Source organism: Balaenoptera borealis, assembly GCF_965194805.1.
Source record: "Balaenoptera borealis genome assembly, chromosome: 16".
NCBI classification, from domain to species: domain Eukaryota; kingdom Metazoa; phylum Chordata; class Mammalia; order Artiodactyla; family Balaenopteridae; genus Balaenoptera; species Balaenoptera borealis.
In genome coordinates, this window is record NC_138872.1 from 88,018,807 (window position 1) to 88,044,886 (window position 26,080).

Below are 26,080 nucleotides of genomic sequence, written 5' to 3' on the forward strand. Positions count from 1 at the left end.
CAGCCGGAAGCAGGGGGCAACCCCGGTCTTGTGTGGGGACTCGTAAATTCCAGAAGGACTGTGGGAAGACGGGGGGCGCCGGAGCACGGGGGAGGTGGGGGAGCGAACGGGCAGGAGGGCGCTCCCCGATGTGGGGCATCAAGGGGCGAAGGGACCAGAGAAAGGAGAACGGAGCAGCGTGAACGGGACGGGGTGGGGGGTGGACATCCCAGCTCCGTGCGCGGCGGATGCTGCATCACCCTGTTTAACCCTCGTTGCACCATGAAGTGGGCGTGGGACCCCCCCCCCCCACCTACACAGATGGGCCAGGGAGATGGAGCACCCAGAACCACACCTGGTCAGTGGTCCAGACAAGATCCACGCCTGGATGTCGGAGACTCGACAGCCGGCTGGACGGTGGGTGGGAGGGACGGCTGGTCCCGAATCTGGGCAGGGCATAGCAGAGGGTGTGGCCGGGCTACCTGGGCAGGTAGGGCCGGCCTGGCAGGGCGGGTGGGGCAGGCGGCAGGGAGGGGTTTTCTGGGTCTGGGGCAAGGCCAGCGCTTTGCCAGGAGCAATCGTATCAGACTGACCCAGGCTGCTGTGAGGAGGCACAGCAGAGTCCTGGAGGCCCGGCGGCGGGGCCGGACAACCCCGGTCGCCTCCTCAGGCCTGGAGACCTGCGACAGACCTGCCCCAGGGGCCTGGCCAGATGGCCGAGGGAGCCACCAGGGAGGTGAGCTATGTGTGTGTGTACGCCTGTGTGTACACGTGTGTGTGTGTGTGCACGCGCACCCACAAGAGAGGTGTGGTGTCCGGGCTGGGGCCCCGTGCACCTCTGGAGAGAAGCGCCCACACCCTGAAATTCTGAGACTCACAGCTGCTCCGTCCCCACCCCGTCTCAACCCCAGAGGCCGTGCCCCCTGCCAGGCCCCAGGATGCCACCTGGTGACCAAAAAGGGTCTCAGGCCAGCCCAGCCGGGCCAGGCCCAGGTCGGCACCCCTGCCCCAGGTCCTCACGGAAGGGTGCCCCCCAGGGCTGGGGCAGCTTGCTCTGGGGCAGCGGGCAGGTACGGACAGGCCCTGGGGAGTCACAGGCTCTCCCTGGGGACCGAGGCAACAGGCCTGGGGAGGGGCTCGGCCGGGCATGGGCAGGACAGAGGATGGGAGGCCTACGGAAAGAAGAGAGAAGGACTCCGAGGCCCCGTGTGGGCCCCGCTGGGCTGCAGGGCAGGGCTGGTGGGCCCGGCAGCCCAGAAGTAGAGGAAGGCCACCCGCGTGCCCGAGGCTGGCGGCACCCCGCGCCTAGCCCCCAGCGCCAGCAGCCTGTGGGAGGAGTGGGCAAAGCCTCCCGGGTCCCCGCTCTTACCAGGGCTGACCTGCTGCACACAGCCGTCCGTCACCCGCGGAAGCTGACGCTCAGAGAGGCCCACGGTTGGCCCTAAGTCACAGACACGGTGAGAGACCAGGCCAGGGTCCCAGCCCTCGTGTCGGACCCAGGGCCCTGCTCCTGCCCGGCTTTGGGGCCCAGTGCCCTGCCCAGAGGGGCCAGCACCTTGGACACGGGGAGGCACAGCTTCCCAAATTGCCCCCAAACTAGAGCTGGAAGGACCCTCAGCCCCCCCGGCCCCGGAGGCCCAGAGGAAGGGGAGGAGTGGCTCGGGGGTCCCCAGGCTGGCGGGTGGCCCGGCCGGGACTCATCACCAACAGGCTGCAGGGGCGTGCTGGGGGCCTCTGCAGTCACCCCGGCCCAGGCTGTGGTGGCATTAGCTGAGTCAGTGGCCATTGTGTGGGCCGCCACCAAAGCCCAGGGCCAAATCCCATCTGCCACTCCCTGGTGGGCCGGCCTGGGAAGGGGGCGTGTCAGGACGCCTCCCACCACCCTGCCCTCCAGCCCCCGTCTCTGCCAGCCCAGAGCGGGCAGCTCAGAGCTGGAAGGGCCTGGGCTCAGGGAAAGCGGGAGGGGAGAGCCTGTCCCCCGTGGGAGAGTAGCCGTGTGCCACCGGAAATGGCAGGCCGGCCTAGAAGGGGGGCTGGCACAGTGGGGGAGGCTGGAAGGAGGTTTGGTGCCACACTGAGGCCATTAGGTCCCTGGGGTGAAGGGCAGGTGTCGGGAGGGGGGCGTTGAGGTCCGTGACTGGCCCGCGGCTCCTCGGCCACCCCACAGCTCGGCCAGGAGCTGCCCAGGGCCCAGTCACCTGGTCACGGTAAACAGCGGTCAGAGGCGCCGGCCGCCCGCATCTGGGCGGGCAGGTCTGTCCTGCGAGAGGCTTGGTCAGTGTCCAGCCCCGGGCAGGGAAATCAGGCCCGGCCGGCCAGGCCGCCTCTCCAGAGTGGGTGCCGGCTGTGAGAGCAGCCGCCAGGGGTGGGGCCTCGTTTGGCCAGAGAGCCCCGTGGGTGGCCGCTGGGTCAGCCTCTCCCCGACCCCTCCCAGGACCGGGGTGCTGAGTCCCTCGCTCCCCCAGACCCGGTACCCATGTCAGTCGTGCCCTCTAAGCGGGTGAAGCACACCTCACCCACCCTGGGCCTCTGCTGCGCCCGGCCGCGCCTGGTATGTGGCCCTGCTCGGGGTCTGGGGTCTAGGGCTAGGGGGAAGGCAAGGGGGTGCTGTCCCAGGTCCCCAGGGATTGCAGGGACCTGAATGCCGTACCCCAGGCAGGGGCTGGCAGACCCTAAACTCACGTTTGCCGATGAGAAAGCAGAGCCCCAGCGAGGTGCAGGGGCGTGCCCAGGTGGCCAGAGAGCAGGGGCAGGCGAAGGGCTGAGCGCCGGGGCTGCCTCTGGAGCGACCTGGTCAGGAAGCCAGAGAAGGAAGGAGAGCCCCAGGTTTGTAAAATGCAGCCGAGCGGACAGCGCCGCAGGTCCGGGCGCCGTGGGCAGGCGGGGCTCGGGGGCGGGCGCGTGGCTCGCAGGAACCCTTGTCGGCTGGAGAAGGGCCAGGCCACACCGGCCAGCCCTGCTGGGCCAAGTGGGAGCCCACGCGGAGGACACCGGCGCCCTGGGCGTGGGCTGAGCAAGGAGCGGGGTTCCCGACGCGCCTGTGGAATTTAAAGAGGTGAAGAGAGAGAGGAGGTGACATCTGAGAGGCGGGAGGAGAGTCGGCACCGGAGGAGGCCGTGAGGGGAGTCGGGCCAGGTCCCGGGGCTCTACCTGAGTCAGGATGGGGGCCTCAGGGCGTGTCTGGGGGACTCCCCAGGGGGGCGGTGTGGGCGGAGGGGTGGGGGAACGGGGCGGTGTGTCCGAGGGGCTGGCAGCCTCCCCCAAGACCCTCCTGTACCCTTGGGGGACCCTGGACACGTGGGAGCCCCCGACTCCCACCTCTGAAAGTGTCCTTGACCCCACGGCCCAGGGCCGCAGGGAGGGTCGGGCGGCACCAAGGACAGGACCGTGTGGGCACTTAGTCCCCGTACCCAGGGTGGCAGACGGCTGAGGTCCCCCACCCTGCCGGCTCCTTCAGGAGCCTGGGGGTGGGTGAGCCCAGTGGCCTGTCTGTGACTCACCCACACCCCATCCTCCCCACCACCCCCCCCCCCGCCCCCTGGCAGAAAAAAACAGAAATGTTTCCAATGCACCTCTTGGGGACGGGGGCCTTTTTAACCAAGGTGAAATTCTCATAATAAATTTACCTGTTTTAAAGTGGCACTTAATACACCCTCAATGTCATGCAACTGCCACCTCTATCTCCTTCCAGAACTTTCATCACCCCAACTGGAAGCCCGTACCCATTACGCACACAGCCCACCCTGGCCCACCGCAGACCCCTCCCCCATCTCAGGCCCAGGCAGCAGCTGCCTGGCCTTCTGGCGCAGGCAGGTGAGGGCACCTGGCGGCAGGCAGGTTCCTGGGAGCCAGCTGCCTCAGCAAACAGCCGGGGGAGGGATAGAGTGTCAAAGGGGGAGGGAACAGCCCTCCGCTCCTCCCCTCCGCCTGGGCACCTCCCTGCAGCCAGAGGCTCTGGTGGGCCACCCGGGAGTTGAGTGCTGGCCGCCCGTCCCCACGCCTGGCCCAGCCTCCAGAAGGTAGCCTGGTCCCACCCCCGCTGGGGCTGCCCATGGGGGCCATGTGGCCACACAAATGACCAGCCAGGCTTCCCTGGAGGCCGGGCCTCCCAGGACTGGCCCAGGAGCTTCCTGACTGAGAGGTAGGTGCCGGACCCTGTGACCAGGTCTGGAGGGAGGCGGGAGGCGCCCAGCACCCCAGTGGGTTACGAGCAGCTGGAGAACAGGGCACCCAGGGCTGGCAAGCGGGCTAGGGTGGCCAGGGGCCTTGGCCAAGCTGGGCGCCAGGCGGTTAGGCAGGCCCGGTGGGTGCAGGGCGCCTCCCCACCCCGTCTGCTGCTGCGGCTGTGCCAGTCTGGCCTGCTTCCCGGACTCCACCCCGGGCAGGCAGGGCACCGGGGGCTCCCCGACTTTCTCAGATGTCTTTGGCCCCTGAAAAGCAGGCTCCCCTCAAGCCCGGGACACCAGAGGTGGGGACCGACTGCCCCAGGACACAGTCAGGCAGCTGGTGTCTGCACCCAGGTGGCTGACCCTGGGGAAGAGGGCGCCCAGGCCCGGGCCTTGGACCTGGGTCCCTGCACACAGAGGGCTGCCCAGAGCCCAGGCAAGCGGGCAGCAAGGTCGGGCTGGAACCCCCACGGGAGGGACGGTGGCCGAAGCCCAGCGTGCCCTGCTCAGCACGGCCTCCCCGTCCCTGCCCCGCTCTCTCCCCCTCACAGGCACTGGGGCTGCTTCCAGCGTCTGGGTGCACCTTTGCCCTCCCTCCTCCCCCATCTGCGTCCTGCCTCGCCTCTGCAGATGACTAATGCCTCGGGGCCCCTGGGAGCCCCCCCGCGGGCCGTGCCCGCCAGGCCGCAGGTGGACCGCGTGGGGAACAGCTCCCAGGGCACCTCCCAGCTCTTCCTCACCACGGCGCTGGCCCGCGGCGTCTCGGGCGTCTTCGTGTGGACCGCCCTGGTGCTCACCGGCCACCAGGTGAGCCCTCCCCTGCGCGCTCCCTTGGGACCCACTCTCCGTGAGCCACAGCTCAGCCTGGCCCTGGCCGACCCTACTGGGGCTGTGGGTCCACGAGCGATGGCCTGGGTGTAGACCTCGGAGGCCTTCGGGCCAGAGGCCCAGGGGCTCGCGGAGGCAGCATCGGGCCAGGGGAGGGGGCAGGGGAGGGAGAGAGCTGGGCCCGAAGGTGGGCGGCCTCTTCCAGGCAGAGTGAAGAGCTCCAGCCGGGCGCCAGGCCCTTCCCCCGGGGCATTTCGTTGGCCCCTCAGCCTGTTCGCTGAGGTCAGCAGTACTGTCCCCTTTCACGGACGAGAAGACTGAGGCTGGGAGAGGCCGGGGTCTTTCCCAGGCTCACGCAGCCGGGAGCAGAAAGGTCCTTCCCCTCCAGAGGTGCAGCATCCCCCGGGAAAGCTGGTGAGGCTGGGACGTGGCTCTGTGAGGAGCGAGACCAGGCTCCGGCAGTGGAAGCAGGGTCAGAGCTTGGCTGGAGGGGCCCAGAGCTGGGGAGACAGGCAGCCCGCCGACGCAGCGGCGCCAGGCCTGGCAGCAGGAGCCAGGGAGCGGGTGACAGGAGGTGGTGCCCGAGTGCAGGGCTGGGCAGTGGGGTCCCGCGTATCTCAGGCAGCGGAGGGGCTCGGGAGCCCAGGACTGCACCGGAGAGACACGAGCAGAGCCGGGGGGAGAGGGCTGCCTGGGCTGGAGGCACCTGGGACCCGTAGGAGGGGCTCCGACATCTCGCGGGAGTTCGGCCTTCAGCCCGGGGCTGCTGGGGAGTGGGGGGAGGCTGTCGCTGGGGGGAGCTGAGAGCAGAGCGGCCCCGTAGGATGACTCGGCTGGCATTGTCGTAGGGACTGGGTTGGCGGGGTGAGCCAGGGGCAGGGGGCGGTCAGGAGACTGGCTGGCAGGGAAGCAGGTGGCCAGAGGCCTCCGAGGCAGGGCGGTGGCGGCAGATACCCTCTCAGTGAGAGCCGCCTGCCGTGTGGTGCGTGTCCAGGTGTGGCCTCAAATAACCAGACTATAAGGGAGACACGGCAAGTATATTAGTGGGCCAGGTGCAGCTGAGAGCGGCAGGAAGAGGAGGTCCCTTCCTGTTGGGGCCATCCGGGAGGCCTTCCTGGAGGAGGCAGCATTTGCCCTGAGTCTTACCAAGCTGCCCTGGAGCATCTGGACAGGTAGACCGGACAGGGGGGTGGTGCATTTGCATCTGCAGGGAAGCCGTGCCTTCCTCCCTGGTGGCAGAATGGCTTTAGGTCTGGTGTCGGCTGTGATTTGTGGGACAAGGAGCAGCAAGGGGGACGGGCACCCAACGCCCTGGGTCCAGGCCAGTTCCAGCCACAGTCTGGGCCTTGGCTTTGTCCTCTGTCTCCTGCCCTGACCTTTTGTAATTCTGGGTGCCAGCTGGGCACGTGTGTTTGGAGCCCAGCGTCCTGGGCAGCCCACAGCCTGGACGGGGCTGATGGAGACCCCGTGGGTGGCACTTCCCAGGCCTCACCCTCCTCCCCGCCCCCACCCGCACTCCCATGGAGGAGTCCCACCCTCCCCACCCATTCAGAGCCCAATGGGACAGAGAGACTGGACCCTCACTTTAAAGACAGGGAACCAAGGACAGAGAGAACAGTGGCTTGCCAAGGCCCCCAGCCAGGTAGTGCCAGCCCAGGAGCAGAAGTCCGTCTCCTGATAGCTGGTCAGGCCGTGCCCTTCTGCCGCACCAGCTGGGGAGGGAGTGGCTGATAAGGAGCCTGACTCTGACGCCAGGCTGCCCCCGCCACTCCCCGTGCTGGGCCCTAAGAAGCTGGGTCTCTGCACACAGCCTGCCCTCTGCCTGCCCTCTCTCCACCTCCTCTCATGGCACCTCTTCCGGGAAGCCTCCCAGAGTTGCTTGGGACTACAGCCAGCTACCTGTTTGCCCGGCCCCCCCGGGCCTCTTCCTTCCAAAGACCCTGTCACTGTTTTTTTTTTTGTCCTCGTAGAAAATGTGGACGATCTAGGAAGGCATACAGATAAACGTGAGAACCACCCATCTTTTCCTTTTGTCCAGGGATGTCTTTCCCTTCATTTTTACCCTGCTTTTTCACACACCTGGGTCCTGCTCGGTTTGTCATCCTGATGTGACCGGTTGCGTTCTATCGGAGCGTCTCCCCACGTTGGCGATTCGGGGCTGTAGGGTAGCCCTCTGCATGGCTGCATCTCGGTCACGGGCCCCACCACCGTGCTGGGTCTCGTGTGTGTCCCTACGACGAACGAACGTCCTTGAACGCAAATCCTACTTTTGTTTCTGAATAAATCTGTTCCGTGGGATAAATCCCTAGAAAGGGTCAAAGGGTATCAGCCCTTTTAATGCCTCCGTGTCAAAATGCCAAACTGCTCTCCAGACCAGTCGTGTCCACGAGGGGGCCGTGACTGCCACCCATCCCCCTGCCCCAGGGGAAATTCTCGTTGAATGAATGAATGAATGAATGAGCACGTGAGTGAATGCACGTTCCCAGTGCGGAGTGTCCGCTAAGGGCAGGGCCCAGGGAGGTTCGCTCTGCTTCCTCCCGCTTGGGTGGCGGGTGGGCCATGTCCCCCAGGCCTGCCTTGCTCCGCCCGCCCAGATCTACCTGCACCTGCGCTCCTACACCGTCCCCAGCGAGCAGCGCCACATCATCCGCCTGCTCTTCATCGTCCCCATCTACGCCTTCGACTCCTGGCTCAGCCTCCTCCTCCTGGGGGGCCACCAGCACTACGTCTACTTTGACTCCGTGCGGGATTGCTACGAAGGTGAGCACAGCTGGCTCCCCGGGGCCCAGAGCGGCCCCAAGCTGGGCTGGCAGGGGGAGCCGAGTGAGGGGCTCCCAGGCGCCTGCACTCCCCCCGCCTGCCCCGGGGCACCCCACCCTCCAGGCCTGAGTCTGGCTTAGCGAGGCCCCTGCGGGACAGTCGGGATCAGCGGCGCTAACGATACAAGACTCCCAGGCTCCCAAGCTGGGGGCGACACTGCAGCTGGGCCTGCCCAGAGCCTGCGGGGGGAACGGGCCCCAGACGGGGTGGGGGGCGTCAGAGCTGCCGTGACTGCTGCAGGCCCCACCCCCACCAGGGATGGCGTGTGGTCCCAGAACCCGGCCGGGAGCCCCCGTGAGGAGTGGGTCCTGCTGCGTGAGCTGAACCCCAGCCGTCTTCCAGGAAATGGGCGCCAAGGAGTTCTGAGCGGTCAGGGAGCCTTCGTGCAGGCCGGGTGCCCTCGTGGACCGCCCAGGCTCACTGCCCACACCCCTGCTCTGCAGCCTTTGTCATTTACAGCTTCCTGAGCCTCTGTTTCCAGTACCTGGGGGGCGAGAGTGCCATCATGGCTGAGATTCGGGGAAAACCCATCCGGTGAGCGTCTCCCCAGAGCCCACCAGGCACCCCTACGCCCAGGGTGGGCAGCCAGGCCAGTCTGGGGGTGTGTCCTCCAGGGACACACCTCAGGGACTCCCTCACCCCAGGCCCAGCTGCTTCTATGGCACCTGCTGCCTTCGGGGCATGTCCTACTCCATCGGGTTTCTGCGCTTCTGCAAGCAGGTGAGTGCCCGGCCCTTCCCAGCCACCCCCTGACCGCCCCTCACCGCCCAGTGTGCTGGGGGTTCCTCGGCCCCTCCCCCGTCCCCTCACTCTCCTCCCCCACCCCCAGGCCACGTTGCAGTTCTGCATTGTGAAGCCCATCATGGCCTTGGTCACCATCGTCCTGCAGGCGTTCGGCAAATACCACGACGGGGACTTCAAGTGAGGCCGGGCTGGCGTGCGGGCGGGGAGCGGGTGGGCGGGCCCGGCCTGGGGGGCACGGGGGAGGTAGGCAGGGCCCAGCAGAGGGCTCAGCAGGGGCCAAATCCCCTCCCCCTCCTCCTCCTGGGAAAGGGCCGGGGGCAAGGCCATGGCAAACAGACCCTTGTCACACATGTGCCCTGGGGACTCCAGGGCTTCGCGGCCCGGGCAGCGATGGGCTCCTTCCCCAGCGCTACCCCACAGCAGGGCCACTGGAGGGCAAGCGTGGATTTAAGGGCGCTCGGGCCCAGGGAGCCAAGCTCTGCGCTGGCCCGTGCCCCTGCCCTGGGTCCACACGAACTCCTCACGCGCATGCGCACGCATGCTCACGTGTGCACACGCGCACTCACGCTCACATGCACATGCACATGTGCTGACACACGTGCTTTCACATGGGAAGACACAGTGAGCATGTGCACATGCTCATACCGTGGACATGCACACGAAGCACCCGCGCACGATTGTGGGTCCACGACGTAGGGGGCTGTTCCGTGCCTGGGAGGGTAGAGAGGGGAGGGCCAGCAGGGCTCCCCCCTGATCTGGAGGCGACGCCCTGCAACCAGCTCCTCTGCCGCTCCCCTAGGGTGCCATCTGCAGGCCCTGGAGGGAGGGTCCAGGTCTGCGCCACTGCCCGTGCCCAGGCTGGGGGCCCAGGCCGATGGCACGGCTGGAGGGTGAGGAGGGCACGGGGGCGTGGGCCCACCCTCACCACCGGCCCTGGCTCTGGCCCCCAGCATCCACAGCGGTTACCTCTACGTCACCCTCATCTACAACTCCTCCGTGAGCCTGGCCCTCTACGCCCTGTTCCTTTTCTACTTCGCCACCAGGGAGCTCCTGCAGCCCTTTGAGCCTGTCCTCAAGTTCCTCACCATCAAGGCCGTCATCTTCCTCTCTTTCTGGCAGGGTGGGTGGGGCTCCTGAGGCAGGGGCTGGAGCCCAGAGAGATCCCCCAGCTGTAGCCGGGTCAGCAGGCGGCCCTCTCAGCGGGAGGCCATCAAGCCCCTGGCGGGGGGTAGACGGTGGGCTCCCCACCCGGCAGGTCTGGCCCGATGTGTGGGGGAGAGGCCATGCGGGGGGCGGTGGAGCCCTGTCCTCGGTGGGCCCTGGGCCAGGCTCTGGGCACCGCCAGCCCCCACTTCTCAGGGGACGGTGAGGGGTGGGGCCAGGGAGAGGTCGGGACAGGCGCTCGGGCAGTTCTTGGATGTCCGCTGTGCCAAGGCCCCGGCTTTGGGGGCTCCCAGCCCCTCTGGACCTCAGACCCTGCAGACCCCCGCCAAGCCCATGAGGCCGGCCTCAGGGGGACTCTTGGCTGGGGCTGGCTGCAGTCCAGCCTCCTGTCCGGGGCAGGCACCTGAGTGGCCATCACCACCCCCCAGGGATGCTGCTGGCCATCCTGGAGAGGTGTGGGGTCCTCCCTGAGGCCCAGGTCATCGAGGGGAGCAGGGTGGGGGCCGGCACGGTGGCCGCCGGCTACCAGAACCTCGCCATCTGTATCGAGATGTTCTTTGCCTCCGTCGCCCTGCGCTACGCCTTCCCCTGCCAGGTGTACTCGGAGAAGAAAGAGCGCTCGCCAGGTACTCGGGGCCCCGCCAGCCCCGGGCGGGGGTGGAGAAGGTGGCGCTGGTGCACCCGGACCATCACAGGGTGGGCCTGAGGTGGGCCTGACCAGCCCCGCCCTCCCCGGGTCCCCCAGCACCATGTCCCTCTCCCCCGTCTCGCCCACGGGCCCTGGGAATGTCGACTTGATGGGCAGGGAGATGGCCCCACGGAGGACCCAAGCTCCAGACAGGTGCCTCACGTGCACGTGGTCCGGGGGAAAAGACCAGGCAGGCCGGCGGGCAGGCGGGCTGAACTCTGAGTGAGATGGGCTGGACCTGATGTTTGGGCCCCCCAGAGTCCCTCGGTGATAGGGGGTTGGCGCAGCGCCTGAGCCTGGGGGGTCCCAGCAACCATACCCAGGTGCCTGGACCAGCCTGACCGGAGAGGCCAAGGGGTGGCTGGTGCTGGTGTCCCTAAAGAGTGGCCCGTTTGGGTAGGGGTGGCCTGAGCCTGGACCGGTCATCCTGGAGTGGCCGAGGGTGTGAAGGGTTCACAGCAGGGCGGAGAGAAGATGGGGGCCAGCTCACGGCGGTCTCTCTCTGCCACCCCTGGCAGGGGTTCTGGGCTGGGACAGCCCCAGTGCTGGGCTGGGGTGGAGAAGTTGGGCTGGGATTCTGGGGTCCTAGGAGTCACCCTCTGCGGGCCGAAGCCAGGGCCTGGAGATGCAGGAGCCCCGGCCCCGGGCAGCCCCGAGGCTGGTGGGGAGCAGGGTCAGGTCCCGGGGTCCGGGTGCACGGGGGGAGATGATGGGGCGCAGGGAGCACCCCAGCCCACCCGCTGCCTGTCGCCAGCCCCCACGGCGCCCATGCAGAGCATCTCCAGCGGCCTCAGGGAGACCGTGAGCCCGCAGGACATCGTGCAGGACGCCATCCACAACTTCTCGCCCGCCTACCAGCAGTACACGCAGCAGGCCACGCACGAGGCCCCGGGACCCGGCCAGGGCAGGGACCCCTTGCCCAGCACCCACCCTGGCATGGATGGTGGCTGCGGCGGGGGCAGGAAGAGCCGCAACGTGGAGAAGAGGATGCTGATCCCCGCGGAGGAGATGTAGGGGGGCCCCGAGGTCCGCGGCCGCCTGGCTGGGGTCAGTGGTCCAGGCCGCTGGGAAAGGACAGGGCCCCTCACCCACCGACCGTCTTGCCAAAGGTCAGGCCTCTCCTGGGAGCCTCCTGCTAGGCCCGTGGAGCCCACTGCCCATCCCGCCTCTGGCCAGCGGAGCGGGTCGCTTGGTAGCCCTGCCAGGCGCCCCGGGGCCGCACCATCGCCTGGTGGGCCCTCGGCCTCAGAAGAGGGCACCTGAGCCTACCTGACAAGCCCAGGGACCTGCCAGGCTCACTCGGCCGTCGGCTCAGGTGGCCTCCCTGGATGGACAGCCCCCGGGCAGGGCTGGGCAGCCCGGAGCTGCGGGGCTTGCAGGCGGGAGGGCTCCGCAGAGTGCAGGAGGGGGGTGGCCCGTGGAGGAAGGGCCGGTGCGGCTGCTGGGAGTCTGGGAGGGGCCGGGGCCACCGGTGGGCGGCTCTGGCTTCCTGGTGAACTGCGCTTATTTATGCCTAAACAGCCTCGGTTTTCTAGTGATTCTAGTGGCCTGTGTTCCTGCAGGGTCAGTGCCCTAATGAATGGACCACAGTGAGGCGGACAGATGAGACCCATCGTGCGAAGTCTGGGTGCAGCGGGGAGGGCCCCCGTCCACTCTGGGGCCGCGGGCCACAGTAGCAGCTGAGAGCGGGCAGGCGACAAGCTCGGACTAGAGCCGGAATGGCTTGCCCCGCCGTGCGCACGGCTGTGCGGTCCGGAGCCTTGGCTTCCCCAGTTCAAGGCCCGGTGCCAGCCCCGCCCGAGGAGGGGGCTGGTGCCCGGGAGCCTGGGACCCAGGAGGTGGAACAGGACAGGGGGAATGAGGGTGGGCCCTGGACGTTGGGGGGCCCCGCGTGGGGAGGGGGCGGCAGCGGGTTGTGAGCCTTGGTCCGTCCAGTGTGTCTGGGGCGCTCAGTAGGGTGGGGCGGGAGCCGGGGAAAGGTGCCGGGTGGTGCGCCCGTGGGCAGGTGTGCGGAGCTGGCAGCGCTGCGGCAGGAAGGCCCGGGCACCACCCAGCCACGACCTCCCACGCCTCCCGGCCGCTGGCTCCCACGTCACCCAGGGAGAGAGGGAAAGGCGCTGAGGGTCTCAGAGAGACTCAGCAGGGCCGGAACCAGCCTACGGTTTCCAGGGCAGAGTGGGGTCACCCCTGTCCCCTTGTTCCCTGGGCCTGGGGCACGGGACTCAAGGCCCGCGGCCTCTCCCAGGGCCCAGCCCAGCTGCCTGATAAGATAGGCCGGCCTCCTCCCTGCCGCCAGCTGGGAGGCCCCCCATCTGCCTTACCGCGCACTCTGCGGCTGGCAGGCCCAGCTCGGGCCCCCACGTCTGTCAGCTGGTTTGTGAGCGGCCACGGGGCCCCCAGAGACCCGCTGACCCAGGAGGGAGGTTTTCTGGAGGCTGCAGGGCAGAGGCCCTGCAGTAAGCCAGGGGAGGCGGTGCTGCCCCAAGGCCCTCGTCTGGAGGCGCCCTGCTTTGGGGCCTGAGTTGCCCAAGGCTGTGTACCCAGAGGGCATGTGGGCCAGGGCCGCCTTCCGGAGACCCCGACACAGCGTGCGGTCCTGGGGTGCTCTCAGGCGGGCCTGGCGCTCTGGGAGCACCCGCCGTGTGCCAAGGACCGGGCCAGCAATGCCACACACACACAATCCTCACGACAGCCCCGGGCGGGTGGCCGGGGCCCAGGGAGGTTGAGCCACTTGGCTGAGGTCACGGAGCTGGCAAGAGGGGCTGCTTGCCCACTGGTCCCAGCCCCACAGGCCCCTCTGCCCGTGGCCAGGCTCTTCTGACGTAACAAAGTCAAGCAGTGAGGACAACACACCTGCAGGTGGGACAGAGCCTCAGAGCAGGTCAGAGGGGCTGCCGGCCTCACGGGCCTGGCCCTGCTGACGGGGAAGCGTGGGTGCTCCGAGGAGGGGACCGCGGGCCACCTCTCCGTCTCTGACAAAAACCTGGCTCCGGATTCCAGGCCGCACTGCGTGGGGCCAGGGGTGGCCACGGAGGCCGGTTGTCTCACCCACATGCTCTGGCTTCGGTGTTCTCACCTGTGAAATGGCCCCAGCGGTCCAAGCCGCAGGGTGGCGGCCCCCAGAGCAGCTGAGCGGCCTGGGGGCAGGAACCCTTTAACAACCTCCCTGGAGCCCAGAGCCGGTCAGGGTCTGTGCCTCCCCAGCCTGCACCCAGAGGCTGCTGCCAGCTCTGGTCTCAGGGACACACCCAGGGGGCTCCCGGGAGCAGCAGGCCGGGGTGCGGGGGTCTGCTCAGCTGGGGGAAGACAGCGAGCGAGCAGCTCGGGGTGACAGTGACCGCGCCGTGCCGAGTGCGTCCGTCCCCGCACCTGATTCCACAGAAGGGAGCTCGGGGACTTGGGGGGAAGGAGCCGGCGGAGGCCACACGGAAGCTGGGGGTGGGGCTCAAGCCCAGTGGCTGGCGCTGAAGCACAGGCCCTTGGTTACAAGGTGCCACCCTGGTCAGCCCGGCAGAGGTGGGGCGGGAGGGCTGCCAGTGTTCAGAACCCCCAACAAGCAGCACACCTCCTTGCAAGCTTGACCCTCCTTCAGAGGCCAAGGCCAAGTGCTGACCCACCTGACCCTCCAAGGTCAGTGGGGTAAGAAGGGGGCAGCATCCCGAGGACAGGGCACCCCCTCCCCCGCCAGCAGGCCCAGGTTGGCCGGGCCCCTGGCTCTGGCTTTCAGCAGAGTCTGCTTACTGGCTTTGCCCCCGGACCCAGGCAGACCCCATCTCTCCCACCCGCTGCGAGCTCACCTTAGAGCCCCAGCCAAGAGAGCCGCCCGGGGAAGGGGGGGGCCGCGTCCACCGACAGGGGCTCCTGATCAGGGCAGTAGGGGCCTCGGGAACTCCACCCACCACTCAGAAAGGGAGCCCGCCTGCCTCCACCTGCCTGAGCCCTCCTCGCACAGCCCTGGAGACCCACTCACGAGCAGCATCCGACGGTGACCCCGCCCCCAGGGGGGCTACAGCCACGGGGGCTAGGATGGGGGGGGGGGCGCATGCAGCGGCCCACAGCCCTCCGGGCCGGGGAAGGAGGGAGGGTTGGCCCAAAGCACCAACCGTGCAGCAAGACAACGTGAAACCAGAAAACTCTTTATTGAAAGGTACAAAAGCGTCACGGCAGAGATGTACAGCAATAAATTAGGTGTGGCCGGGAGGGGACGGGCGGGCGTGGGCCGCACGTCACACCACAGGGGCCACGACATAGGGTCTCTTCTCAATAATTTATATCATGATAAAAGCAGCACAAAAATAAATATTGAAATGAAACTGCTGAGTGGCCAGAGGTGCGGGAAACGGGAGCGGGGCTTACGCAGGGCCCTGTCGCCCGGACGGCGAGAGAGCCGGAAGCACGGGGGACGGGAAACCAGCCCCCACAGCCAGGGGGCTGTGCCTGTTTTCTTAAATTAAAAAATCCATATATTAAAACTGTGACAATGAAATTTCAACGCTCTGAGAGGAGGGGGAGGGATCACGCTGGTCTCCCAGGCCTGGTCCCGGGCAGTGGAGGCTGCGGGATCGGGTGCTCGGAGAGCCCAGGCCGCCCGCCTGCCCGCCCACCCCGTGGGGCACCCGGCTGGGGCGCGGCCCAAGGGCAGCGGTGGGCGGCGAGCGGCCAACTTGAGAAGCCAGGTGCGGGCGGTGGTCCCACTCCCACCCACACTCCCAGGCAGCTCTGCCCTAGAGAGGCTTACAGTATCAAATAGGAAGAAAAGGTATGAAAATCTGTACGATAAAATGTGTATATAATTTTATATATATATATACTTTTCTCTCTTTTAAATATCCCCATGGTCCTTATTGATATCCAATGTGGATTACCTACCATGGCTATGGTATCAACAGCTTCTTTACACACCGGCCGTGGCTCTGGAAGGACCCAGACGCCCCAGACCCTGCGCCTTCTCCCAGGACAGGGGGACGCTTTCTGTCTGTAGCCCTTGGCGCCCTCCCCCCTCCCCCCACTCCTCCCGGGGCGGCTGGCACCCTGCGCAGGGGCTTTGCAGCTTGCTGGGGGGCTTACTAAATGGTGGGAGGCAAGCCAAGAGGAAACCACGAGCTGGAGCCCAGGGCTTCTGGCCTGTGGTGGGCTCGGGACTGGCCGCCTGCCCCTCAGCCCCGGCATCCTCCCAGGTGGGGCAGGAAGGGGCGGCCCCTGCCTAGCCACGTGAGAAGCCCCGCAGCGGCTCTCTGGGAAAGGACACCCCAGCAAAGGCCCCCCCCAGTCATCAGTGGCTCCGAGTGCCAGAAAGGAAGAGCGGGTGAAGGGTCCAGGCAATGATTAAGCACCAAGGTTGCAGAGTCCCCGTGTCCTCTGCCGACAGACCGTCCGGGCACTCCCGTCCCAGCACTCCCGGCAGCTGGTCCTTGCCACCTTTCCAGCCCAGTGCCGCCCCCATCGTCACCTCCCCCCACCATCCACACTCCTCCTTCTCCAACCCCACCCTTCTCCCTGCTCTCATCTCCTCCAGCAGCAGGACCCACAGGCAGGACCACAGGCGCCACTGCCCAGCTCCGCGGCCCGTGCCTGCGGCTACCGCCGCCACCTTCACGCCTGTTCCACACAGAACGTGCCCGCCCGCCCCAGGGCGCCCCTCCCCGGCCAGGCGGCTGCTACTCCTCGACGGGGACCAGCCCTAGGTCACCCAACACAGAGGGGAAAACCCAAGGCTCGCCCGAGCCCCATTAACAAGCCGCTCCCCAAGGCCCCCAGAGCTACTGGCACACTGACGGGAGGACAGGTCCACGTGCACACGTGCTTGCACACACTCGTGTGTACAGGCTCGTACACGCTCTCACGCACATGCAGCCCTTCCTCCACCCGCTCACGGGGCACAGGCCTCTGGCTGAGGCTGAAGCAGGATCCTGGGGTGTTCGGAACCCTTGGGGCACGGTTCCTCCTGGGGCACCCAAGGGCAGTCAGGGCGGTGAGGGGGTCCTGCCCCGGCTGGGGGGCCGAGCAGGGGACGGACGTGCTGCTCGTGGGAGGGGCGGAAGACGTCTGGCCAGGAACCTCCCAAGGACCTTCCCTCCACACATCCCAACTCCCCCAGCGCAAGACAGAGCCCTGGCAACAGCCCTGGGCGAGGCGGCAGGGCCCAGGGGAAGGCAGGGCGCGTGGGCGCGTGCGTGTGCAGAGCAGCTGGCACTCGGGCTCTCGGGATCCTCCTCTTTTCCAGCCACGGCCCGAGCCCGGCACGGGTCCGCGATTTGACTCCGGTGTGAAGGGGTCTGCTCCCCATGGGACCCTCGACCGGCACCCCGGGGCCCCGCCCCTCAGCCAGGCACTAGGAGGCGGCCGAGAAGGGCACGGAGCTGGAGGAGAGGTCGGCGGACTTGACGATGGTGATGACGCTGGTGGTGGCCACCTTGGTGGGCGTGACGGGGCCGCGGGCCACGGTGCGGGCGAAGGTCTGCAGGGCCTCGTACTTGGAGCGCAGGGCGTCCAGCTCGAGCTTCATGCTGCTGTTCTCCCGGGCCAGCTTCTCCACCTCCCGCTGCAGCTCCACGCGCTGCCGCTCCAGCTCCTCCTTCTGCGTCACGCGCTTGATGCGGCAGCTGGCCGCGTAGCCGCGGTTCTTGAGCGTGCGGCGCCGCTGCTTCAGGCGGACCACCTCCTCCTTGGTGAGGCCACGCAGGTGCTGGTTCAGCTCCCGCACCGACATGGACACCAGCTCATCGTCGCTGAGCACCGGGGCGTTCTCGCCCGCCTCCTTCTTGACCTGTGGGGCCGCAGCGCATGGTCAGGGCGGGGACGGCAACACAGGCCGCGAGCGCGAGGGCTCGGCTCCCTTCCCCTCTGCGCCCCAGGCCGGCCCGCCCTCCACCCCGGGAACGGGACGGGCGCCGCGGGGTCGCCCAGCAGCGTGCACGCGGTACGGGGCAGGGTGTCCCCTGAGGGGGGCCGTTGGCCACGCCCGGCCGAGAGCCGGTCGCCCTCCGTCACCCAAACCCCACGAGGCCACGGCCCGGCCGTGCCGCCCCCAGACTCTCCAGTGCCTGGTGCGGGGCTGACGGCAAGCCCTCCTCCTGCACCCCTCAGGCCCGTTAGGTCCCGCCAAGGCCGGTGGGACGAGGCTACATGGACCCAGCGGGACCCCAGGAGGGGCCTGGAAGCGCACAGCCCACAGATGCACAGAGAGCCGACTCTGGCCAGACCCAGCTCTGCTCCTAAGCGGGGAAACGGCCAGCCCCAGGGAGGCAGCACCTGGCGCGGACTCACGGCGCCAGGCCCGGAGCTGCAGCACCCGCTCGCGGGCACCCCACCAGGGGCTCTGCGGGACCAGACGCCACCCTGCCCACGTCCGGGGCTGGGCTGATAAGTACGTCCTGGCCGGCAGGCACCCACCCCTCCACCCCCAGACGCCAGAGCCGGCGTCTCCCGAGGCCACAGCCCCCGACTCTGGCATCACTTCTCCCAAAGGTACTTCCTCCAGCCCACGGCCCCTCCCCACACCCGGTGACAGACTTCCTTCCTCAACTCTAGGGCGGTCCTGGGACAGGGGCTTCGGGGGCCGGGAGGGACCTTCTCGGGCCTGTGCCCATCCCACCCCCTTACCTTCAACGCCTTGTTCGCTTTGGGATTAGTCGTCATAACCTGGGTACAGTCACCCGGACAGAACCGCTTGGAAATGGTAACTGAAAATCACAGAGCACAGAAGCGAGTGTGATGAGTTCCTGGCTGGGCACAGGGCAAGCTGCGGTCACAGGTGACCCAAAGCAGGGACGACCCCCTGCAGCGAGGCCCCGAGGAGGCTCAGCTCCCCGCTCTGCACTGTGCAGTCGCAGCACCCTGAAAGCAGGGGCACCCCGGCTGGGCCTGAGCCGCTGCCCAGGGGGCCCGGGAGGACACCTGGCCACACCCCCAACTCCAGCAGCGGCCCGCAGAGTGGCCTGCACACACCTTGTCTGGGGCCTGGCAGCCACACGGCTGTCCCACGCTGCCCCCACCCACTGGGCCTGGGCCATGAGCGCCAGCGCCGTGGGCTGGCACCGGGCAGAAGCAGCGGCTGCTTCCTGCTCTGCCTCCGGCCCCGAGCTAGACGTTTGCACCTGTGGCAGGACGCCACGTTCAGGGGTCCAAGTGTGCGGCAGCAAAGCCCCCTCCCGAAAGGCCACACCTAGCCCCTGTGAATCGCCACTGGACCCAGGGACAGCCCCTGCCCTGGCAAGACCTCATCACTCTGGGCCCACCTGGCCCCCCGAGAGGCCAGGTGGGGAGCCCCTGGCTTGCTGAGCTCACCCCAATTACGGGTGGGGGGAGCCCCGCGCCCGCCCTGGCCAGGCCCCACCCTCCCCAGCAGACCTACCTCCGCCAAGGGCACTGCAGCTGTGACATCACCGCCTTCACCTAGGCTGCCCCACAGCCATGACCTGAGGCCCAGAGCGTGGGCGGGGGCTCCCTACGCCAGCCAGCCTGCGACCAGGGGAGGTGGGAGCCACCGCCTCCAGAGCTCACTGACCGTCTGGCGGGAGCCGTCTCTGCCACCGCCTGCCGCCCGCCAGCCCCTCCGCCCGCCCTTCTCCTTTTCGCGTCTGCATTGTGTCACACATTCTAATCATTCATGAAAAAGCCAGCCAAAGCATCCCAAGCATGATTCCCCTCTGATAGTTGCCATGGCGACCTTGGGACGTAGCCAACCCCTGATGGTCGTCATGGAAACAGAGAAGCCCACAGCAACAATGGCTTGGGGCAGGCTGAGCAGACAGCACAGGTTGTGGGGCAACAAGCAGGCCCCTCGTGCCTGCGGCTGGGGAAGGCATGGGGAGGAGCCGGCCCGACTCGCTGGTGCACCGTGTTGCCAGCTTACAGGGTCAGGGTCTGCCCCCCAAGTTCCAAATGCCAGACGAGGTGAACTGAGCAGAGAGAACGTCAGAGAAACACCCAAGGACGGTCTTGGGGCCAGAGGTGGAGCCACAGCAAAGCCTCCATCTCAAGGTGAGGGAGACCTGGGTGGACGGCCTTGCCCTGCAGCCCTGAGACCCTCGCTGTAGCACTGCCTGGACCCTCCACCCACCCACCCTGCCTCCGCGGCCCGCCACCCTTCACCACCAGAGGGTCTCAGCACCCAGGCCTGTGGACCCCTGGTCGCCCCCCGCAACACAGCCACTCTCCAGGGCGCTGGTGCGGGAGAGCAGGACGGCAGCAGGGCCAGTATGGCCTCCGGGGGGAGCCGTGCCCCTCTGTGCTCCTCGCAGCTACATGTGTGCTAAGACAGACATGCAGCCGCTACTCGGGGCAATCCTAGTAGGGAAGTAAGAGCTGCTTCCTGACGGTGGCTTGACCCCTGGCATCTGGGGAGACCCCAGAGTGCCCCACGGGCCACCCCTCCCTCCGGTGCAGGGGTCAACGCTGGGCTGGAGAAGCCACCGGGAGGGCTGGTGGGCCAGGCGGCTGGGAGGCCATGAGAAACTTCTCCACGTTGAGCGAGGAGGAGCCGCTATCATTCCAGCTCGCTCCCAGCACGCCAGGGCATAGCTGGGCGGTGAGTCACCAGCTGTTTACAGAGCTGGGCTCACATTCCCACAGACTGAGGCCCCGCCCACCCACCCGGACCAGCTCCTACCCGGTGGGAAAAGGAAGGGTGGTGGGGGGGGGGGCCCTCCGCTCGGACCCCGAGCAGACCCTCAGTAACGTACCGGCCTGGCCGGGACCCGGGCACCTTCAGGGCAGGGACACCTCCCCTGGGGACCTGCCCACCGTGACACTGCCTGGTGGGTCGCCCATTCCCAGCATGTACATAGGCCTGGGCCTCAGCACCCAGTGGGCTCGGCCCCCTGCCCTCTGCACAGGTCCCACGAGCGTCAGGCGCCCCTGTCCACCAGGTCAAGGTTGCCCGGGCAGACCCTCAGGCCACGTCCACCGGCTCTGAGCCCACCTCGTCCACCACCCGGGCTACTGGGGCCCAGGACCACGGGCGAGGAGCCTCGGCAGAGACGGGGGAGAGCGGTCCGGCTGGGGTCCCGGCCGGGGTCTGACCTCGGAGCTTTCCCCAGTTCTCAGGCCTTCTGCGTCCGAGCAGATGGCGCAAACGCGCGTAAACATGGAGCCGAGGGGCCGGTCACCGCTGGGGGTGACGAGGCAGACCCCCTTCTCTCTGTGGGTCTCGATCTTCCCTTCTGAAAAACGAGGAGATCAGAACCAAGGGCCCCAGTGCCAAACGTCCTCAGCTGGGCCACGCAGGTGACGCCGCGAGACACTCCGGCCGAGGGCCGTGCTCTCAACCCCCCGGGCTGCAGGGCCTGTACCAGCACCCCGCCCTGGGGAAAGGTGGCAAGTCCGGGGCGGGAGCAGACACCCAGCGCCCTGCTCAGCATCGTGACCCCACTGCCTTGGCTTCTGCCCCCTCCTCAGGGACCTGCTCCTCCCGGCCCGGTGCCTGCCCGACGGGCTCACACCAAAGTCAGGGCTGCAGGCCCGGGGCAGGGGCCCTGCTGCGGACTCGGTGCAGGGGTAGGAGCTGCACGGTTACTCACCTCTCGCCCAACACCCAAAACACACAAAGTATTGACCTCACGTCACTTCAGACTTCAGAAAAACAACAGCTCGCTCTTGGAAAGAGGTTCGGAGAAGAGTTTTGTACGTGTGAAGAAGAGTTTATAAAACGACTGGTTTTGAAACAACCGCCCTAAAAGGGTATTTGTGAACCACGGAACATCAGGCAACCTCATGGGCCTCAGAGCTCACACAGGACGGACTGGTCTCTGGGACTCGGCTGGAACCCGGCTGGAAGCCGGCTGGGGTGGGAGACAGCAGCCGGGCATGGGCAGGGGTGCTCAGTGCCAGCGCTGCCGCGTCGGAGCCTGGTCACCCCACACACCTCTCCAACAGCCCCGCACAAGGACGCCCGGGCACTGCGTCCCAGCCGCCGAGTAACGGAAGCTGGCGACGCCACGTGCAGAGAGCCCTCGGGCTCGTCCTGGCGGGGTCACCCCCGAAGCTCGGTGGCCAGCGCTAGACTGGGAGCCGGATGGCGGGGCTGCCCCCCGCTCGCCCCCTCCCCAAGCCCTGAAGGAGCTGCTGGGCCAGACGGCGCGCAGCCAGCACTTCTACCCTAGAGCACCTTCCAGGAGACCGTCAGCCTAACTAAGGCTGGTTTTCAACCCAAAGCCGGAAACTCCATTCTCACGTACAGCTGAACACGGAAGAGGGCTTCCTCTCTAGGAAAAGGGAACCCCAGCAGCCTAGATGGAGGCAATTCAGGTGACCGCAGAGTTTGGAGGACCTTCGGGAGCTGGGGTGTCCCTCCCCTTCCGGGCCCATTAGGAACAGGGCAGGGCAGGTAGGCCAGGTCTGACAGTTCAGGACTGATCTTCCAGAAGGCAGGTGAGCCTGGGCCAGGATCACTTCTTACCTTCCCTCTCGCAAATCCCTTCCTCGGTTGTGACCTAGCTCCTGAGGTGACTCACGGCCTGGCCCTCCCCAGTGCGCTCCGGCCCTCGTGGGGCTGGGCCAGGGTCCAGGGCCCGGGGGACATTTTCTCCATCAGGGAAGCCAGCGGCTGACAGGAGCACTGACCCACCCGAACAGCCCCGGCTTTAGATTACCTAGGAGCAAAGGAGGGTTTAGAGTTTCAGATTCTCGCCTAGACTGGACGACTAGCCCGCTTGCCCAGATCGTGAGCTTGAGCATGAGAAGCCGCGTCTCTGATACCGAGCAGGGTGGGCCCCCGAAACACTGCTCCTGTCCAGCCCGTGCCGTGCCCCTCAGCCCAAGACAAGCGGACAGAGCAGCCCTTCCATTCCCAGGCCTCGAGGGTGTCAGGTCAGAGGAGGGAGGGCAGGTTCCCACTCCCACAGCCGAGAGCAAACCCCAAAGCCAGAAGCCACCGTGACGCGGCTGCCCCCGCTCTGGGGGCTGGGGACCTTCTCACGAGAGACCCCAGGCCGAATGCCCCTCTGGCTGGCCGCACGGCGGGCACCTATCTGCCAAACAAGCACATATCGACTCATCCCACGAACAAACAAGCCGAAGACAGGTCCCAGAACCAGAAGGGCTCCCACCGCCCGGCCCCAGCTCCCCGAGACTGGGTGTGTGTCCTGCCGCACCTCTACGAGCACCCCACCAGCCCGGCCCGCACCCGGCCTCCAGGCTGGCCCTGGCTGGCCGCCCTCCGGCAAGACGTGACTGTCTGCCTGCCTCGGAGGACGTCTGGTCACCTTGCCTTTGCAGCCCGAGGAAGCTGTGTCATCCTGGCTACGTCCAGAGGTGACTCAGGCAGCTGCTGGGCTGACAGCAGGCCGAACGCTGCCCCGCACCCGCCACGCCCCGTGCCCCTCTGCTCCTGCCACCCAGCTTCAGGCCAGGCCCTGCTCCCCTCAAGCCCCCGGGGGGTCCCCCTCTGGCTTCTGTTCTCCCCCAGCCCAGCTGTGCCATGCAGGGCTCCAAGCAGCCCAACCTCCAAGTCCAGCCACGGATGCCCCTGGAGAACCCACAGCCTGCACGGGCCCCGGAGGCTCACCCTCTCTCCACACCTGCCCTCCTCCTGGGTCTCCAGCTCAGGTGATGATGGCCCCCCAGGCCTCACCTCTCCTTCCATGCCCACCTGCTAGGCTCGGCCTGCATCACCCTGTAGATGCTCCGGCCCTACAGCACCGCCTGGGCTCAGGCCCCCTGCATCTCGTCTGGATTCGTATCTCGGTCCCTCAGATGCAGCCCCCCGAGCAGGCAGAGGGAGCCCCCCTGCCCAGAGTCCCTCCCGAGTCCGACTCTCTCCTGACCACCTGTTGCCGTGCCAGGCCTCCCCCCCCCCCGCCAAATCTGTGCTGGGTACCCTCCCACTTCCAAGCCCCCTGCCCTCCCCTCCCCCAACCCTGGCATCACCGGAAAGACTCCCCTGCCCTCCCTGTGGTAGGTGGGTGCCCCCTCCTGAGCACACATCGAGGGCTGAGCCCAAGACCTGGTCGTTCTGTCCAAGCCCTGCCTCCCTTGCTGGATGGAGAGCAGGGGACCCTCTTACCTACCTGCTCCCCCCACTCCTGGCAGGTGAAAGGTCTGCTGCATAAGCAGGTGTGTTAGCACTGCACTGAAGCGAGGGGGCCTGGGGCGGCTTCCACCCCGTCTCCTCTCTGCCCCCTGGCCCAGGGCACCCAGACGGGCAGCGCAGAAAAGCAGGCAGGTGCTGCACAGACCCCGGACACGGGACCCCGCCCCACAGGCAGGCGAGGAGGCTCGGGGCTCAGTTTCCTCACATAAAATGGAGTGTGTGTGTGTGTGTGTATGTGTGTGTGTAGACTGAGACCACACAGGTTCATTTCTACCTGCTCTAAAATCCTACAATTTTAAGATGACACTTTCAATTTCCTGGAACTGTAAGAAAGAGGAAACATGACGAGTCTGTGACTTATAAAAAGCAAAAGTAAATACCGGAGCAACGCATCTTCCATTAGCAGAGAACAGGGAGGCGGGGAGCAGAGGGGAGCGTGAGTCACTGTTTACTGCTCTGAGGAGCAGCTACACAGAGGACGCTCCCAGCTGGCCGGGGCTCCATTTCCCGTGTGGACTGGACCCGACATCCAGAAAGTCCATCCAGAAACCTTTAGACTCGGGAACAGCCAGCACACGGGCAGGAATTCTAGGTTGCCCGAGATTGTAAACAAACTCTGCAGCTATGGCAGAGCCCAGAGTGAAAGAACGCACCGCGGTGGACAAAGAATGGTCCGGAAAATGACCTGGCTCGCTCGGAGGCAGCCTCAGCTGCAGGGCTGGAGAAAGGGCTGGAACGCAGCAAGCCCCGGAGCCGACTTCCCCAGTAGCCTCGATTCAACTCCCATTTTTAGCAACCACCTTGAAAGTGAGCGATGCTGAACTTGGAAGCCAGCCCTTAAAGGCCAGCTATGCTCGAGCACAAGAGGCAAATGCGCTCTGGGGAGAAGCCTCACTTGTGGTTCTGAGTTAATAAATGTTTTATTTTGGAATAGCGAGAGATCTAGCTTTAAGTCATAAGAGCAGACACCCTCTACCGAGCTCAGACTCAATCAAACATTCCTACTGGACCCAGGGAGAGAAGTTCTCAGAAAGGTGTCAACCATCCAGGATGCAACAAGCTGCAGGTGTGCCCCACCCATGGCACAGCCCACCTTCAGCTTCCCAGGCCCTCCCACCCGTTTAGACAAACACTTTTTTAAAAAGCGCCATCACCTGAAGACATCAGGCTTGGAGACCGGGCTCCAGAGACGGCACACATGGCACACAGCCGTACTTCATTAAGACACCTGTGCAGCAACCGCTGTGCGGGCAAAACCTCGCCAATGCCAATCAAGGGGCAAGGGGAGGGCAGTGGGGCCGCCAAGCCACACTGCGGGGGAGCCACTGATCTGTCACCATGGGCTGGGTGTGGGCACGCGAGTCGCGGGAGCTCCCCGAGTGAGGCCAGGCACCTGGCAAGGGGGTGGTGAGTGCTGGTCAACTCTGAATGAACTGTTAGGGGGAAGATCTCACTTCTGCCTGGGCTACCAGGGCCGTGGGGAAGGTAAACAAGAGCGTAATCATTAACACACGAAAGGGATCAGGGGACTTCCAGCAACCCGAACACCGAGTGCTCCGGGAATGTGGGCAGAAAGTGGGCAAGTGCCGCTTGGGTGAAGACTCCAGGACACGTGGCGCGTGAGGATACTACAACGGGAGACAGGAGACGGAGGGCAAAGCGATGTGCTTTTCCAACGCAGACCCGGGGCCAGAGCCCAACACTTCCCTCCCTCCCGGGTTCCGGAGAAGGTGTGTGGAAGCAGGCAGACTACTGACACATCATCTGTGTCCTGAACTCGGAAGAGGCACCGAAGGACCCGCATTTCCAGTTAGAAGGGATGGAGACCCCCATTCACAGAGAAAAATGAGCCGCGAGCCATGGGGTTCGGGAAGTGACGCGTTCGCCGTCCCCCTCCCCACCCCAAGCTCCCACACCGAGGCCTCCCTCCGTGAACCCCGGCAGGTCGGCTGCTCGGACCGCGACCTGGTCGGCGAGGCCCCTTCTCCTCGCCCTGACCACCCTCGGCGCGGTGGGGACCCCGGCGCGTGCAGCGCAGGCCGGGCCTGAGCGCCGCCGGGGCGGGACCGCGCGGCCGAGCCGGGCAGCGCCCAGGTGCGCGAGGCCCGAGTCGCCCCGGTCGCCACGCGCTCCCCGGCACGTGGCCCCCGCTTCCCCCGGAGTTTATCTCCGGGGCCTGAGAGCAAAACAGGTGGGGCGAGCCGGGAGGGGGCACCGGGCCCGCCGGAACGCCGCGCTCCCCACCCGGCCCTCTCCCGGCCCGCCCTGCGCCCGCCGCCTCCGGACACGGGGTGGGGGTCGGGGGTCGGGGGCGCGCTCCCCCTCCCCAGAAGGAAGGCCCCCAGCCCGCGCGGCGCGCTCGGGACGGGACACCTGGCGGCAGGTGCGCCAGCCGGGTAGGGGTCCCGGGGTCCGGCCCAATTTGGTCACGGGTCCGAGGGGGCCGTGACTCAGCGGCTGGCGCCCCCCGCCCGGCCCCCCGGCCCCAGGCCCCTGGCCCAGCCCTGCCCGGCAGCTCCTCACCTGGCGTCGCGCGGGGGGCGCGGGCGCGCGGCGGCTCCTCGCGGGCACGCGCTCTCCTCGCGCTCGCGATCACTCTCGCGCTCCCCGTCGGCCACCGCCTCCGCCGCGCGCTCCGGCTCGGACTTCGCGAAGAACAAC

At 66.9% G+C, this 26,080-nt stretch overlaps 2 protein-coding genes across 14 annotated transcripts; one reads left to right on the forward strand and one right to left on the reverse strand.

Moving 5' to 3' along the window:
- The first annotated feature begins 552 nt into the window (after positions 1–552).
- Positions 553–14,702, forward strand: TMEM184A (transmembrane protein 184A). 8 transcript variants are annotated; one of them, XM_082360040.1, is made up of 11 exons: positions 553–715; positions 2,445–2,530; positions 4,500–4,597; positions 4,697–4,952; positions 7,568–7,733; positions 8,237–8,327; positions 8,438–8,513; positions 8,623–8,714; positions 9,488–9,657; positions 10,130–10,327; positions 11,144–14,702. In XM_082360040.1, the coding sequence occupies exons 2-11, from the start codon at positions 2,456–2,458 to the stop codon at positions 11,401–11,403; spliced, it is 1,482 nt and encodes a 493-aa protein (XP_082216166.1). In that variant the 5' UTR covers positions 553–715; positions 2,445–2,455; the 3' UTR covers positions 11,404–14,702. The 8 variants fall into 8 exon arrangements, with proteins under 8 accessions (XP_082216166.1, XP_082216168.1, XP_082216167.1 ...); XM_082360041.1 differs by lacking the exons at positions 553–715; positions 4,500–4,597 and adding an exon at positions 1,356–1,436 and having other exon boundaries at positions 4,776–4,952; XM_082360042.1 differs by lacking the exons at positions 2,445–2,530; positions 4,500–4,597 and having other exon boundaries at positions 559–715; positions 4,776–4,952.
- MAFK (MAF bZIP transcription factor K) lies at positions 14,510–26,080 on the reverse strand. 6 transcript variants are annotated; one of them, XM_082360052.1, is made up of 4 exons: positions 25,943–26,080; positions 21,788–21,980; positions 17,992–18,071; positions 14,510–17,155 (listed from the first exon to the last, which is right to left on the reverse strand). In XM_082360052.1, the coding sequence occupies exons 3-4, from the start codon at positions 18,025–18,027 to the stop codon at positions 16,721–16,723; spliced, it is 471 nt and encodes a 156-aa protein (XP_082216178.1). In that variant the 5' UTR covers positions 18,028–18,071; positions 21,788–21,980; positions 25,943–26,080; the 3' UTR covers positions 14,510–16,720. The 6 variants fall into 6 exon arrangements, with proteins under 6 accessions (XP_082216178.1, XP_082216177.1, XP_082216176.1 ...); XM_082360051.1 differs by lacking the exon at positions 25,943–26,080 and adding an exon at positions 22,482–22,713; XM_082360050.1 differs by lacking the exon at positions 21,788–21,980 and having other exon boundaries at positions 25,943–26,076.

Bases quoted from the DNA above. Each gene is read 5' to 3' on its own strand.
- MAFK (XM_082360052.1), bottom strand. From the start codon at position 18,027: ATGACGACTAATCCCAAAGCGAACAAGGCGTTGAAG. The intron at 17,156-17,991 runs GTAAGGGGGTGG...GCGGCCCCACAG, and splicing joins AAGCGAACAAGGCGTTGAAG to GTCAAGAAGGAGGCGGGCGA.
- TMEM184A (XM_082360040.1), top strand. From the start codon at position 2,456: ATGTCAGTCGTGCCCTCTAAGCGGGTGAAGCACACCTCACCCACCCTG. The intron at 2,531-4,499 runs GTATGTGGCCCT...GTCTGCACCCAG, and splicing joins GCTGCGCCCGGCCGCGCCTG to GTGGCTGACCCTGGGGAAGA. The intron at 8,715-9,487 runs GTGAGGCCGGGC...TCTGGCCCCCAG, and splicing joins TACCACGACGGGGACTTCAA to CATCCACAGCGGTTACCTCT.